Here is a 16727-nt window from a genome sequence, read left to right as displayed (position 1 = left end):
ATACATCTAAAACTACTTACTGACAAGCATGATGAATAATAATGGTAGTATAAGAGACTCTTTTTTGTTGTTATGTTAGTTACCGTACAGTACATCATTAGTTTTTGATGTAGTTTTCCATGATTCGTTGTTTGCCTATAACATCCAGTCCTCCATTAACACGTGCCCTCCTTAGTACCTATCACCAGGCTGACCCATCCCCGACCCCCCTCCCCTCTGAAACCCTCAGTTTCTTTCCTGGAGTCCATAGTCTCTCATGCTTCGTCTCCCCCTCTGATTTCCCCCCTTCATTTTTCCCTTCCTTCTCCTAATGTCCTCCATGCTATTCCTTATGTTCCACAAATAAGTGAAACCATATGATGATTGACTTTCTCTGCCTGACTTATTTCGCTTAGCATAATCTCCACCAGTTCCATCCATGTTGATGGAAAAGTTGAGTATTCATCCTTTCTGATGGCTGAGTAATACTCCACTGTATATGTGGACCACATCTTCTTTATCCATTCACCTGTTGAAGGGCATCTCGACTCTTTCCACAATATAAGAGACTCTTTTTTTTTTAAGATTTTATTTATTTATTTGACAGACAGAAATCACAAGTAGACAGAGAGGCAGACAGAGAGAGAGGAGGAAGCAGGCCTCCCGCTGAGCAGAGAGCCCGATGCGGGGCTCGATCCCAGGACCCTGAGATCATGACCTGAGCTGAAGGCAGAGGCTTTAACCCACTGAGCCACCCAGGCGCCCCATATAAGAGACTCTTAATGATAGAGAACAAACTCAGGGTTGATGGAGGGATGGGTGGTGGGTATTAAGGAGTGCATTTGTTGTAGTGAGCACTGGGTATTATATGTAAGTGATGAATTGCTGAATTCTACTCCTGAAACCAATATTACTCTGTATGTTGTGAACTAGAATTTAAATAAAAATTTGGAATAAAAAAATAATAAACCTGTTAACCAAAATAATAGTAATAAGAAGTAGAATGATGGGATGCCCAGGTGGGTCAGTTGGTTGAGCAGCTGCCTTCGGCTCAGGTCATGATCCCAGTATCCTGGGATTGAATCCTGCATCAGGCTTCTTGCTTCATGGGGAGCCTGCTTCTCCCTCTGCCTCTGCCTGCCACTCTGCCTGACTGTGCTCTCTCTCTCTCACTCTCACTCTAACAAATAAATAAAATTTTAAAAAAGAAGAAGAATGATGATAATGGTGGTAATCTTCATGATTTTTGTGGCTTTTTTGTGCCTCACACTGCACCTCACCTAAATCATCCCATTTAATCCTCTTCCAAACCCTGTAAAATAGGTGGTAGTATCCCCATTTCACAGAAGAAAACCAAGGCTAGAATTTTTGTGTGAATTTGTCCATAGTTACATACCGGGAGCATGTGGATGCTTTGAACTAAGCAGTTGGTCCCAAAGCCCTTATTCCCTAGAATAACTGCACCATGTTCTATTTTTGGTTCATATTATATAGAAAAGGGTCTCATCTTTTTCATAATAAACAGTAGTATGGTTTTAAGGTGTCTGCTTGAAATCCATTTGAAAAGCCTTTCTCACTGGAAGATCTGCCATACTCTGGCAGACTTGCTTTCCAACTCTGCTCTAGTTTTACTTTATTCATGGAAAATGCTCTTTTAAAATCAAGAGTGAAAATTTTAAAAATTAGAAAGAAAAAGAAGAGCAGTTTTCCTCTTCCGAATAAGAAAAACATGGAGGAGATAAAGAAGATACATATTGGTAAATGCGCTTGCTGATTTCTCTTAGAGGTGGAAGCCTGAGTTGAGATGATTGCAAAAGTAAATAGGGTATGTCAAAAATGTAGGTTGATTATTTTGGCATAGAGATGAAGCCTTTGTTAACTAATTTAATGTCTGCATAGATGATACTTGGCTTTATAACTGATTTAAAATGAAGTGTTAGCCTTTCCCTTTTTTTAACAATTATTTCTTAAACCAGATGATTCATTTTTTTTCTGGGATTTCTTTTTAATCCATGTGTTCAACACTTACAGCATGCTTAAAATGTGAAGGTCCAGGGATCAAAGATGTGACTGAGATAGAATTCCTGATCTCAGGAAGCTCATGGTCTAGTTGGGAGATGGCCAGAAGTATACAGCACACTGTCACGTGTGCTGTTACAGTGGTACATTTTTGTGTGTTAAAGAAGTTTACAGATGGTGCTCAGAAAGATTTCCAAGAAAGCTTTCCAGAAGCAGTGAGGGGATTTTCCTGGCAGCTTTAGGGAGCAGAAGGATGTATTCCATCCCAGGCTGAGGGAGCAGCGTGTGCTATTTGTGGTCAGGCCAGCCTGAAAATGGCAGAATGCTTCCAGGTTGCTGTGCACAGTTTGTTGTGACTAGCACGGGGTACACGTGAGAAGGTAGCTGATGAACCCAGATTATAAAAGGCTTGGCAGATTATGCTCAGGATTTCAGGTTTATTCTAGGTATTGGAGGACTGCTGAAAAGTATTAAGCGTTGTAATGATGAGAGTTTCCTTTTTCAAGTTTGTTCTATAGAGCAGTAATTCTTCTCTCTGGAGTCTGCCAGAAATTGTCATGATCCATTGTGAGACATATTAAATAATACAGTATTAAAAAATACTGTATAAAGTATCAGAGCTTACCCATTGCCTCCTTTTAAAATAAATTATAGAGATAACCTTGACTTGCTTTAATTTCGATAATTTGGCTCTCATTGACTTGATTCCAGTATGTTTTTTTTTAATGAAAGAGAAAGGTGAGGATGAGATAAAAAATAGAGCACAAAAAATTGGATCTAACTCACGGCGTTTCTTATAAATATCACGTTATTACTGATAACTTCTGCAAATTTGTCCAGTTAAGACTTGAGATAAGCATTATATGGTACAGTGAATACGCAGTCAGAAGTGAGGGTTTTATCAGTCTGATGTGTTCCCGCAAGAGCAAGTTGCACGTGAATGTCATTAGTCATATGGGCCATATGTTTCATATGTGGCTTTGAGAAGAGCAGGACCATCACTACAATTCACTGGGCACTTACGTGCCAAGGTCTATGCTAACACTTAATACCTATATTATTTCATTCAGTCCTCACTGACCTAATGTTAAGGGTTTTACTTATAAGGTTTTACAGTATTTCAGGTCACAAATGATGAAGACCTAGACTAGAGCAGGAGTAGCAGGATTTGAGCTAAATTAAAGAGAAATTTAGGGGGCAAAATAGACTCAGTGGTTAAATGGACATAAGAAGCAGGGGAAGGGCACCTGAGTGGCACAGTTGATTAAGCGTCTGACTCTTGGTTTCGGCTTCGGTCATGATCTCAGGGTTGTCAGATCAAGCCCCACACTGGGCTCAATGCTGAGCATGGAGTCTGCTTGAGATTCTGTGTGTGTGTGTGTGTGTGTGTGTGTGTGTGTGTGTCTCAAAATAATAAATCTTTAAAGAAAAAAAGAAGCAAGGGGGAAGCAGACAGTAAGCATGTAGTCCACATATCCACCGTAGGCAAATGAGTTGTAGTGGTGTTCTTTCACCAAGATGTGGGATACAAAAGAAGTAGTTTTGAGAGGCATGATAATTACAGATTTGGACATTACGAATTTGAAATGCGACTGTGATATATAAGTAAGAGATGTATGTCCATTAGGCAACTGGCTGTATTGATGCAGATATTAGGAGAGAAGTTTTGGGTGGACAGTGGAGTTAGGAGTCACCATCTGTAGACGCTAAAGCCATGAATACGAATGAGTTTATCTGAACAGAGTGATGAAACTTATGGAAGGAAGAGAGTTTTGTTGTGCCCCTGGGCAGTTTTGCAACTTTTTTTGTACTTGAAGCATATTTTCTCACTTTAGGAATTTGGAAGGGGAGTTCCTAATTGTTTCACTTTTTATTTCTAATTCTGTTCAGTAGCTTATTCCTGTTCTTTGCTGTTAATGAAAACTAAAAATAAGAAACTAAATAATAGCAAAGGAGTACTTGGAATAACATCTCTTCAGTTCCCAGTACCAGTCAGCCACCAGGTTCTGTTGCTTCTTTCTCTTAAGTAGCTCAGACCATCCATATTTCTCCATCTCTTATACTAGCCTGAAGCCATCATCTCTTGCCAGTCTCAAATTGGAGTCTTCAGGCTTGCACCCTCCAATCCATTTTCCTCCACACTTAGTGAGGGTAAGCTCTCTAAAGTACAAACCTGACTGTGTCATTCCCTTGCTTTAAATAATTTCTTACCTCCAGACAAAGACCAGATTTGCTAATGTAGTTTACAGGGGCCTTCATGGTCTAGTCCCTTCTCACCTTCCCATTTATCTGCTGCCATGTTCTACTTGTTTTTATTACAGCCTCACTGCACTCCTTTCAGTTCCTTAATTGTGACACGTTCTCATCCCTGACGGCTTTCCTCTAATCACACTCCGCTCTAGCTCCCCGAATTGCTCTGTTTCCTCCTCCCCTTCTCTATAATCTATCTACAGCTCATCCTTCAGGTCTCACATTCCTCTAAAGAAGTCACTTCTAAGCCACCCCATCCTGTTCAGGTCAGGTGTCTCTTTGTGCTCCTCTAGCTATATGTCTTTATTCATCCCATCAAAGACTTACAGTTTGCTTTGTAATTGATTCTTTGTTTCTCCCTCACTGGGCTGAAAGCTTCATGAGGTCAGAGTTCATTTCTATCTTGTTCACTGCTGAATACCCGATGTCTAGCAGAATACTTGGCCTTTAATAGATACTCAAATAGATATATTTTGAATGAAAAATTAAACAAGTGGTAGATGGCTCTTTTAAGTCACAACTGTTCTTATTGTGGAGAGTATAAAACTATCTAGCAATTATATGGATCTGTGTTCCATGCATAGGAAAGCATTTGGATAGATAGAAGGCATTTTCTCTGGAAGAATGGTATTCTGGGAGTTCTTGTTCTTTTATTTCTCTGTATTTATTTTTTTAAGTAATGCCTGTGCAATGCCCATGAAGTGGGGAAAATAAAAATAACTCTAATCTGGGGCACCCGGCTGGCTCAGTTGGTGGAGCATGTGACTCTTGATCTTGGGGTTGTGAGTTCAAACCCCACGTTGGGCGTGGAGCCTACTTAAAAAAAAATAACTCTAATCTTTTGGAGGGGGCATTTGGAGCTCTCCAATTAAATTCCTATTATTGGACAGTTATGTTCTGCTTTTCATTATTACCAGCAGCACAAAAAAGTCTTCAGCTGAAAATTACTTAGAAATAAAACTACAAAAGTATAGAAAAGTCAGAATATCTCAGTGAATAAAAGAGCCAAAGTACTTAAAGATACATAAATGTGGTAAATTTACTCTTTGTAGTACACCAAAGTTACTGTTACTCAGGAAGGAGAAAACAGAGACTTGGGTTTTTTGCCCCCCCCTTTTTTTTTTTTTTAAAGAAATTGCCATGTTGGGGGCACCGAGGTGGCTCAGTCAGTTAAGCATCCAACTCTTGATTTCACCTCAGGTCATGATCTCAGAGTCATGGGGTCCAGCCCCATGTTGGGGAGTCTGCTTAAGATTCTCTCCCTCTCCCTCTCCCACTCTCCCTTGCCCTGCTCATGCTCACTTCTGTTCTCTCTCTGTCGCTTTTTTTTTTATAAAGATCTATTTATTTGTTTGTTTATTTATTTATTTGACAGAGAGAGAGAGAGAGAGAGAGATGAAAGCAGGCCCCCTGCTGAGCAGAGAGCCTGATGTGGGACTCAATCCCAGGACCCCGAGATCATGAGCTGCGTTGAAGGCAGAGGCTTAACCCACTGAGCCACCCAGGCACCCTCTCTGTCGCTTTCTTTAAAGTAAATCTTAAAAAAAAAAAAAAGAAATTGTTATATTGACCAAATTGCTTTGAACCCCAAGGTTTAATACCAGGAAAAAATAGTGTCATAGAAGCTAAAGAAGAATGCTGACCAGTATCAAGTGCTATAGAAAAACAAAAGTTTAAACTTGTTTTATTACTCCTCTTCTTCCCATTACAGGACCTGGTGTCAAAGATGCTTCATGTGGATCCTCATCAGAGACTGACTGCTGCCCTTGTGCTCAGACATCCTTGGATCGTCCACTGGGACCAACTGCCACAGTACCAACTAAACAGACAGGATGCACCCCATCTAGTCAAGGTGAGCTGCCCCATTCAGGCACTGCTTTTTGCATGACTTCCAGGAAACTGTGAGTCCCCTGTCCATGCCCACAGCACCTTTCCCTTTCGCTCAGCCTGCATCGATTTCTAAAGTGAGATTCTCTTAAAACGAGCGGTTTGGAAAAGAGAAAATCAAAGCATGCCAAAATATAATAAAACCAGTTTAAGAATGACTTCTGAGTTTATCTGTCACACAGGCTTATGGATTTCCTAACTTTTGTTTATACTTTTCTTTCTTATGCAAAACCCAGAGCAAATTTTTTGAGGTTGTCAGCAGTGGCAAAACAAGTTCCAGAAGAGCATGTTTTGCTGCCCATGGTATTAAAGAATTGCAAAGAAACAAAAAGCTGAATAGTCCTAAGTAAAGTGAGGGCTGCTTGTTATAAGCCCATCCCTGTCCTTTCTCATCCGTAAGTTCAGCCTCCCATATCTGCCTCTTTAATTTTAGTTAAATCAGAGGGTTTGACCAGTATGGTTATTTTCATTATAAGCCCAATTAAATCTATATAAATTTTCATATGAAGAAATTATCTAGGGGGGAATATCTGTATTTCGTATTCTACGTACTTGTGACTACCCATTGTCATTTGTGTTGTGACCTCTCTTTCCTATTTTCAGGGTGCTATGGCAGCTACATATTCTGCTTTAAACCGTAATCAGTCGCCAGTTTTGGAACCAGTAGGCCGCTCTACTCTTGCTCAGCGGAGAGGTATTAAAAAAATCACCTCCACAGCTCTGTGAAGTGACCTCAGTGAGATATTTGGTACCATGGTGTAAGCTGATAGCACAAGTTCTGGCGACAGGTAGCACATATCTGAGAGACACCTGCAAGCACACACTGTCCCAGCTGGTACCCACAATGCTGCTGCTCCTCCTGCTGCTCCTGCTTCCGTCTCTTCTCGCTTTAAATGATTGTTAGCAAGTTAGATTTTCCTGGAGCTTCGGATGAAATGAAAATGGAAACATGATGAAGACATATTCACTGAATCAACAAGAGTAATGAACATACGAATACCACCTAAAAATACACTGAATAAAGTACTCTACACCATATAGCATTATTTTTATAGGAAATATTTCATGTCCCTGAAATATTCTTTGTTAGTTATAGGGATGGACAGTTTATGTTAAGCACTTAGCTTAAACAATCCGTTTCTATTAGCACTGTATCCCTTGTGCCATCCAACATTTTGTATGTTTTTGTAAACAGTTCATATACAGTACATTTCTGTACTGCTTTCTTTAATGTATACATGCTTTGTTTAACTTGGAATCTATTATTATTAATCAATTGACTATTAAATCTGGTTAAATAGTTCACCTGGATTAACAGTATTGTTGGACAGCCCTAAAAATGGCCAGATTGTGGAACAGCTGTTGAATGTAATACTTCCAAAATGTACATATATTTCCCCATGTCTGTTTCACTGGTTCGTTCATTTGTTTGTTTCTTAAAGTCAGGTGCTTTGTCAGACTAACCTAGAGAGCTGTTATGGTAGAGAAAGTTATCACGTGTGTGTGGCATGACATCAAGAGTACACCTATGAAGTTAGTCCATATACGTTGCAACTCCTTAGGGTTCTTTTTTCCTTAATTAAGGAGGTAGTTCTTGCACTTTTGATCTTGAATAGTATCCATATTTAGTATTTGGCATATAATTTGGGATTTTGCCAATATACATCAAAGGCCTTTAAGAGTTCTGGTGAAGAGATTGGTGAAGGAAAATTTAACAACAGGTCATTCAAGTCCCATTAGTTCTTTCATGTTTAAATAGATCAAATTGCAGAATTTAGCATATGAATAACAGGATACCTGTTCTTGTATACCTGCAAGAAAAGTATGCTTTTTGGAAAAAAGGTAAATCATAATGAGTTCTATCCCATTACGATGCTCTATAGTAAACACTAATTTGAATGTAATAAAGGCCACCAGCCTCTCTATGAAATTGGATTTAAACTTTCTTATTCGAGGGAATAAAACATTCTTGATCAAACAGTATTTGTTCTCACCTGAAATTATAGCTCAAGTAGGCTAAGTGAATGTTCACCATTGAGTGTTTTCTGAATTCCTTCTGATGACTTATAGCCATATAATGCTTCCTTTAATTTCAGAAATGATCAGCTTTCATTTACTGGGTCTGCTTAGATTACAGTATTCATTGTCTACATCTAATTTGGGTAGTTTCCACAATTCTGTTTGATTAAAGAAACTTTTGTATCCATTATTACCTGTATTTTGGTTAAGCTACCTAGCGTACATCAATATATAACATGAAAAACATGAACTAGGAAAAGTGATTAAACTTAACCTCATCAAGAATGTGCCCAACAGATCTCTTAGCCATGTACTGAGCCATTTACATCAGAAGTCTTTTTACCTGCCCAAAGCTTTAAATCTTTCTTTGAGAGTACAAAGCCAAGAAAGTGTAGTTTAGTTAAATGGCTTAGAAGCCACTTACTATTACTTTAAGTTCTCCCCCACACAGCTAAAGAGAAAGGGGAAATCTGTAACATTCATTTTGCTTAAATGACACAAAATGATTATTGCATAGAAATCAAATGTAAGTTTATCTTCTAAATTTAAAAAAATGTACAATAAGAGGGATTCAGAAGATCTAGATGGAGAAAGTTTTTTTTTTAATTCTTGAGTATATAAATGCTGACTATCAAAAACTGCTTCCCATTGCCCAGAAAGAAATTTTTTTTCTTTCTTTCTCTCTCTCTCTATTCAGTGTTTCAAACCACACCCATCCCAAATCTTGTCGCTTTTAAAATGTTAGTGTAACTCTAGGCAAAAAAAAAAAAAAAAAGACATTTTCAAATTTTGGACACCAATGCTATTTCATAAGTGCTTAGGTGTGTTGTCCATCGTAGTCTTAGAACCAGAAGTAAATGTGTAAATCCTTATAAATTATCTAGTTCAACATTCTCATATTGCATGTAAAGTAACTAAGACCCAAAACAAAGACTAGAATCCTTAACTTCTTACTCAGTTTTTTTCCCCTCATGACACCATGCTACCTTCCCTTCATATTATCACCCAACCAGGAGCAGAGTTGTTAAAAAAAAAAAGTATTTCTTGGGGCATTACTCCACTGGTAGATGAATGGCAAGTTTTTTGCTTTCAAAGATAATGCCTTCTTCGCCTACTTCAACTGTCAGTTTTATTGGAGAAAAGCAAGTCATGTGTTCACAAAACTGAAGACTTTTGCCTAAAATGCAGTTCATGAGCTTGATTTATTTCATCTGTGGTCCTGGTGTTCCTATTGCCTTTGATTTACAGCAGACAGCTCTAAATGTAATGCTTGCCCTGGGTTTACTTTTCTATTAATTACTGAGTCCAGTTCCTCTGGGCCCTTAACCAGTTAGTTCTCCTAGTTACCAGGGCTTCTCCCAGAAGATTTTAGTTTAGTCTTAAAGATTATTTCAGTGTGAAAGAAGGAACTAAACCATCAGGCCACTTTTACAAACTTCCTCTTAGCCTATAATCCAAAATAATATCTAGAATGGTAGATTGCATTTAACTTTTCCAAGCATATGCTGAAAAATATGGATTACACTACCACGTGTTTTGTATCTTCCCTTTCAAGTGATGATGTTAAGGTAAGTTTTTGTCCTTTTAATTTTTTATGTAAGTCATTTCAACTCCTTCTAATTTATAGAGATGTCTTTTTTCCTAAGTACAGTAGACCTTTAACTTTCATTTATTCACAAGCAACCCCAAAAGTCCAAAAATGTAATATTTTGACAAGGCACAGAATCAAGATGCTGCAAGGCTGATGTGTGGGGAAAAGTCACTTAGGGTCTGGAGGGGGTGTGGTGTGTATGCAGTAGAGATTCACATTTCACTGTGGTAGGCTGCAAAGTATGGATTTGGATCAACCATTTCCCACCTAATTTTAAGAAGTGGGGACATTATGAGAGGTGGGGCTGGCCTGTTTGCTGTGCCCTGCACCCTCAGCCCAGGAAAGATTTGAAGAGGGAGAAGGGTGCAAAGGCTTCATGAGTAAGAGAATGGATTGGGTTGGAAAGGGACTGGGGTGGGTCCAGCCTGGGATGAAAGCAGAAAAACATCCAAGATTTGGGAGCCTTTGTACAGATGTACTTAATCACCATGGAAGTCAGCAATACATATCTCGACATGGCTTTGATAGTCTCTACTTCCCGGCCTTTATAAATGACTGAAAAATACTCAGCTTGCTTTACCGTATTTTATAGATAAAATTCTCATGGTGGTATTGAGGATTTATGAGATTTTTGAAGGCATTAGGACAGGTATCTCAGGAATGTAAAGAGTTAGAAAAGGTCTGTTTTCTGTGCTTAAGAAATATGATGGGTTCCATGGTTGACCCTTGGTGCTTAAACCAAGGGGTTCCAATCTAGTCATAGAGTTCTGTCTCTCTGAAAGGTCCAGCTCCATGTTACTCACACTAGATGTATACATTGAGTTTTATTTAATTCACAGATAAGTTGACTTAACTCATTATTTATATTTCAATTAGTGAAAATAGTCCTCTTTTCGCCTCCAGATTGCTTACATTTTGCTGGTTTCCCCAAGTGACCATTGGTGGAGACCAATTAAAGAAGGAATGAAATTTGCTTTCTTGGGACTGTGGTATTCTACAGAGCCACGCTTAACCACTTTTTCTAGTGAAGAATCTACAGAATGATAATACCTAAATATGGATGGCCAAGAAGAATTTTTATCTACAGTGTGCTTTATGTACTTCTGACACTGCTGTATTTTGTGTGGTCAAGTGACTTGTAACTGGTTCCAGTGTGATTGAGTGTTCTCAATTCTAGTAATGAAGTCAAGTTAATTTTCTTAAGCCTTGTATTACTAACAGTCTCACATTTACCACTTTATTCTAGTCTTTTAACTGTTCATACAGGGCATAGCAAGGGTTGGGATGAGAGTCTACTTCCTACCTCTTAAGGCACTTTCCTCATTATTTTGCCATATAACCTTGAAGTGCATGATAAGCTGTTTAAATGTCCATGACTTCTCCCAGAGCAACTAGCAAAGTATATGACATTGAATAGAGATTAGTGAAAAGGAAAATTTAGAGACTTAAGTTCAGAGATGCAGACCTCAAGAAAACCTAGAGCACATACCGTTTGAGTACAATATGTGTAAACACATGTGAGAGGAGAGTCTCCGTAATAGTCTAAGTAGATTAGTTCAATATCTAATGGAAGTGAAAATTTTTACTCCTAGTATCACTATAGTACTGAATGAGCTGTATACTGAGTTTTCAAACAAGTATGTAAAGTAGGACTTTTAAATACAAAGCAAGGGCATAAGGATAAAGGTTTTGGTTTGTGTATCTAGTTTATCATCTAAAGCTTTTTTTCTTTAATTGCCATTCCTTAGCATCCTTAATAATTATGGGTGATGAGTTTCTAATTCTTAAAATTATGTACATGTATTAGGTTTATCTTAACTCTTACCCAAGCAAAAGGGAAGGTATACACCTAAGGGATGTAATTATTTTGCATTTTTGACCTTGGGTGGGAATAGGGTGGGCAACTACTTAAAACAGTTTTTAAAAAAGAAAAAAAAAAACAAATATTTTTCTACTATTATACCTGATCTTACTTTATACTAGTTTCTCTCTAGTAAGGCATGCTGGAAGCCCAAGGTACCATATCATGAGTTCCTATGTATTGTACCTTTTATTGGTGGTTAAATCACATCAGATGCTTGGCACTGCTGCCATAATTATGAAATGCTTGTAAAGGATTAATTATCACTGAATACTTTAAATTGTTTTACTTAAGAGTTTAATCTGGGAAGTTTTCAAATCATACTATTAATGCGTAATCTAAGCTCTTTCAGATGTATCCATGAATAATCCTGGAACAATATTGCTTGTATTCCTGTCACAGAACAGGTTTTGTAATCTTTAAAAGAAATGAAAATTTATATAATAAAGTTTCAAATAAATGCATGTATGTCATTTATCAGGTTATTTCAGTTATATAATAATCCTTCATAATGTCAAATTCTATCCAAATTATAAATTTTTTTCCAAAGTATAAATTTATCAAATTGGATTGATAGAACTTAAAACAAGAACATTTCTGAGTTAATAAGAAGTGCAAGATAATTTTTGTATGCAAAGTCTTGGTTAGCCCAAAGAGAGTCCCATCAGGCACATGAATCATAGATCTTAACCCAATACCAAACGTGATTAATGATTCGAAGGATACAGAGCGATCACCAGGCACAGGTGAAATAATCTGTTCTTCGAGAAGTCCAAAATCATCAGACTTAGCTCCAAAATACCCTTTCTCTTCCTCATTACTGTACACTTTGGACTCAGGATTAAAGGACAGTTTTCTTCTGAGCTATCTGGAAACAGCTTAAACAAGGGGAGTTATTTGGTTTTGCAACCTCCCCTTTTTATACCTCATTGATTACACAAATGATGAACCCCCATTCTCCAGCCAACCATGCTTCATCAGTCCATAAATTCCATGTTTTACAATAAGCCATCTCTAGAGACAAAATGTATCTTGCTAAAAGCGTTTTATTTTATTTTTTTTTAAAGATTTTATTTATTTATTTGACAGGCAGAGATCACAAGTAGGCAGAGATCACAAGTAGGCAGAGAGAAAGGGAAGCAGGCTCCCCGCTGAGCAGAGAGCCTGATGCGGGGCTCAATCCCAGGACCCTGGGATCATGACCTGAGCCAAAGGCAGAGGCTTTAACCCACTGAGCCACTCAGGTGCCCCTAAAAGCATTTTAGACATAATAACTTTTTGTTTTCTTTCTGCTAATATTGCATATTTAAGGAAATTTGATTGAGGTCATTGATTTCTGGTAGAGTGGGAATGGGTTATAGGCCTACAGTTAGCCCTTACCTTCCCCATTGACATTCTTAGTAATTTTATATTATGATGGTGTATTTATTCATCATTTCAGGTTGCCATAACAAAATACCACAGACTGGGTGGCTTCAACAACAGAAACTTATTTTCTCATACTTCTGGAGTCTGGAAGTCAACTAGGGTTGGGTTCTTCTGAGGCCTCTTCCCTTGACTTGCAGATGGCCACCCTCTTGCTGCCTCTTCAAGTAGCCATTCTGCCCCTTCTGTCTCTTCCTCTTAAAGGGATACAAGTCCTATTGCATTAGGGTCTCACCCTTAACAGCTTTGTCTTAACTGCAATTCAGGCCAAAACAGTTTGGGGACTATCCACATGGATTAATTTGGCTATTCAGGTTAAGATGGAGAGCTTCAAGGTCTAGTTGGTATTATACAGAGGCAACGTAGGACTGTTACTGTGCTTGTTTTCTGCTGCTGTAACAAATCACCACAAACTTGGCAGTTCAGAACAACACAGATTTATTCTCACAGTTCTGTAGGTGAGAAGAAGAAGACCCAATATGGGTCTCACTGGACTAAGACCAAGGTGTTGGACAGGCTGAATTCCTTTCTGAAAGTGCTAGGAGAGAATTGTTTCCTTGCCTTTTCCAGTTTCTGAAGGCTAGCTGCATTCCTTGGGTCATGGCCACCCTCTTCCATCTTCAAAACTAGCAACGGTGGGTAGAGTCCTTGTCACACGAATCTGACTCCTCTCTTCGACCTTTTCTTCCACTCTTAAAGACTCATGTGATTGGCCCACTCAGGTAATCCAGGAAAGTCTCCACATCTCTAGGTTAACTAACTAGCAACATTAATTGCATCTGCAATTTTTTTTAAGACTTTGTATTTATTTCCTTGACAGAGACAGATCACAAGTAGGCAGAGAGGGAGGCAGAGGGAGAGGGGGAAGCAGGCTCCCTGCCGAGCAGGGAGCCCGATGCGGGGCTTGATCCCAGGACCCTGAGATCATGACCTGAGCCGAAGGCAGAGGCTTTAACCCACTGAGCCACCCAGGCGCCCCTGCATCTGCAATCTTAATTCTTTCTGCCACATAGGATAATATATTCACAGGGTCCAGGGATTAGGACATGAACATTTTTGGGGTCCATTAGCCAGCCTACCATGGTTATCTAGAAAAACATCTGGCTCCTCAGACAAGCCAACATGAAGGAGCAATTTTTGCCATGATCACTCTTCTGCAGCTTTGAAGATCCAGATACTGAATTTTGCTAATCCACCCTAAATTGATAGAATTGATTGACTTTAGCAAAATTAGGTAAAGGAAGTGCAGGATGCTATAGGAATATATAGCAGAGCTGCCTACGGGTCAGGGCAGGGTAGGCCTTCTAAGAAAACAATGATTATGCTGCAACCTAAAAGGGGAAGGAAGGGTAGAGAACAGAATGTACAGAAAGAGTTAGAGGCACTCAAGAAAATAAATCATGAAACTGGGGAAAGAGCCAAGATGCCCTTCAACAGATGAATGGGTAAAGAAGATGTGATCCATATATACAATGGAATATTACTCAGCCATCAGAAAGGATGAATACCCAGCTTTTTTATCAACATGGACGAGACTGGAGGAGATTATGCTGAGTGAAATTGTCAAGCAGAGAAAGTCAATTATCATATGGTTTCACTTACTTGTGGAGTATAAGGAATAACATGGAGGACATCAGGAGAAGGAAAGGAAAAGTGAATTGGGGGAAATCGGAGGGGGGGACAAAGCATGAGAGACTGCGGACTCTGAGAAACAAACTGAAAGTTTTGGAAGGGACGGGGGTGAGGGGATGGGTGAGCCTGGTGGTGGGCATTAAGGAGGGCACGTATTGCATGGAGCACTGGGTGTGGTGCATAAACAATGAATCTTGGAACACTGAAAAGTAAAATTAAGATGTTAAAAAAAAAGTAAATCCAATACTGCATAAGAAATTTTGAGCACATGGTTAAAACCAGTAGAACAAATATAAAATTGAAATATTAAAAAAATAATTTAAAAATAACTTAACAGCCAACTGACACATACTTGAGACAGGTAGAGTGATCGTCCCTCAGGAACTTAACTGCCTCAATGTGAATGCTTTGCTAAAGGCAAAAGACAGCCTTAGCTTGACATTAACCAGACCTCCAAGATCCTTCCAAAAATCCCTTTGGAAACTTCCTTTTCTCTACCCATCCCCACCAAGATATATGTTAGCAATCATCCTCCCAACATATGGCCCACTGATATACTTTTAAAGGGTCTCATGACTAAGGTTTTACTAGATAGTGGTAAATGACCTTTTCCTAACAACAGCTAGCCCATCAAGGTCCTGGAAACCTTGCTGACTTAATGCTATCTTGAACCCCCTCCCAACTTGAAATTATATAATTAGCCATTCCTCACAACCCCAGTGCAGCTCTTTCTGCCCACAGGTACTGTTCCCATGCTTTAACAAAATCGCCCTTTTTGCACTGAAGACATCTCAAGAATTTTTCCTTGACCACTCATTCCTGAACCCCAACATTTCACATCATTCTAAGCATGCTCCTGCTCCAGGTCTGTATGCTCTGCCCGGTAGTCATTTCCCTCAGATGTCCCCATGACTCACCTCTTTCCAAATGATTCTGATGGTCAGTCAAATGTGAGAACCATCCTATGATAGACAAATGAAGCCTGATTTTTTCTTTCCTTTGGGGTTTTATACTGAGTAATTGGCAGAGACTTTTGGTTTTTAAATATTTGAACTTCAGACACTTGGAGTCTGACTTGCCAGGTGCTAGGCACAACTGCTAAACAATAAAGGTATTATATTGATTTAATTCCCACAATAACCCAATATGATATGTATTATTCCTATACCCAATTTATAGCTGAGGTAACTGAGACTTATAAATAGGTTAAGTAACTTGTCCATAGTTATAGAGTGAAAAGTTGCTGCAGAGCTGAATTTGAGCCCAGCTCTCTCTAACTTCAAAGTCCCAAGTTCATAATCATTTGGCCTGAAAGCAAAATTTAAATAAATTTCATAGATGTCCTTCATCCTCAATTGTGAATATTACAAGTTATTGCAAATGGAAAAAGAAACCCAGAACTTTAAGTCCCCATCATCTTTCAGTCTCTGTCTAAGAAATGCCTGTCATTGGTTTCTCATCCTCAGCTATTTTAGTGTTTTGGTCTGGATGATGCTTTGTTTGCGGGTGGGTGGGTTTGTACTGTGCGCTGTACGATGTTTACCAGCATCCCTGGCCTCTGTCCACTAGGTGCCAGCAGCAGCATCCTTCCTTCCCAGTTGTGACAATTAGAAATATCTCCAGAGACTGTCAGATGTCTCTGGTATAAAACCACTATTTTCAACAATAGTACTTTATTTCTCTGCCACTTAGGTATGTCCATTTCCTTGGAAAGATAATGCTTACACCCTAATATTTTCAGAAAAGTGATTTATTTAAAATAAGTTTACTGGGGCACATGGGCAGCTCAGTCGGTTAAGCGTCTGTCTTCGGCTCAGGTCATGATCTTGGGGTCCTGGGATGGAGCCCTGCATCGGGCTCCCTGCTCAGTGGGAAGCTTGCTTGCTTCTTCCTTTCCCTCTGCTTGCTGCTCCTCCTGTTTATGCTCTCTCTCAAATAAATAAATAAAATCTAATAAAAAAACAAACCAAAAAATAAAGTTTACTTAAAAGTGAAGCTGTATGTCCTGTATAGCCTGCTGTATAAGTTGACTGGGATTGCTATAACAAAATACCAGAAACTGAG

The 16727-nt window shown here is 38.9% G+C and overlaps 1 protein-coding gene across 7 annotated transcripts in view; it reads left to right on the top strand.

Moving 5' to 3' along the window:
• Positions 1-8929, top strand: part of RPS6KA3 (ribosomal protein S6 kinase A3) — a 110456-nt gene extending 101527 nt beyond the window's left edge. For all 7 annotated transcript variants that reach the window (XM_032840814.1, XM_032840815.1, XM_032840819.1 and 4 more), the window contains 2 exons: positions 5960-6100; positions 6739-8929. In XM_032840814.1, coding sequence (XP_032696705.1) covers positions 5960-6100; positions 6739-6861 — 264 coding nt within the window. In that variant the 3' untranslated portion in view covers positions 6862-8929. The remainder of the gene's footprint in view (positions 1-5959; positions 6101-6738) is intronic.
• The last annotated feature ends 7798 nt before the right edge of the window (positions 8930-16727 follow it).

Source organism: Lontra canadensis, unplaced genomic scaffold (assembly GCF_010015895.1).
Source record: "Lontra canadensis isolate GAN:19392208 unplaced genomic scaffold, GSC_riverotter_1.0 scaffold116, whole genome shotgun sequence".
NCBI classification, from domain to species: Eukaryota; Metazoa; Chordata; class Mammalia; order Carnivora; family Mustelidae; genus Lontra; species Lontra canadensis.
Note: the sequence above shows the minus strand (reverse complement) of the source record. Positions and strands in the feature narration are given on the sequence as shown.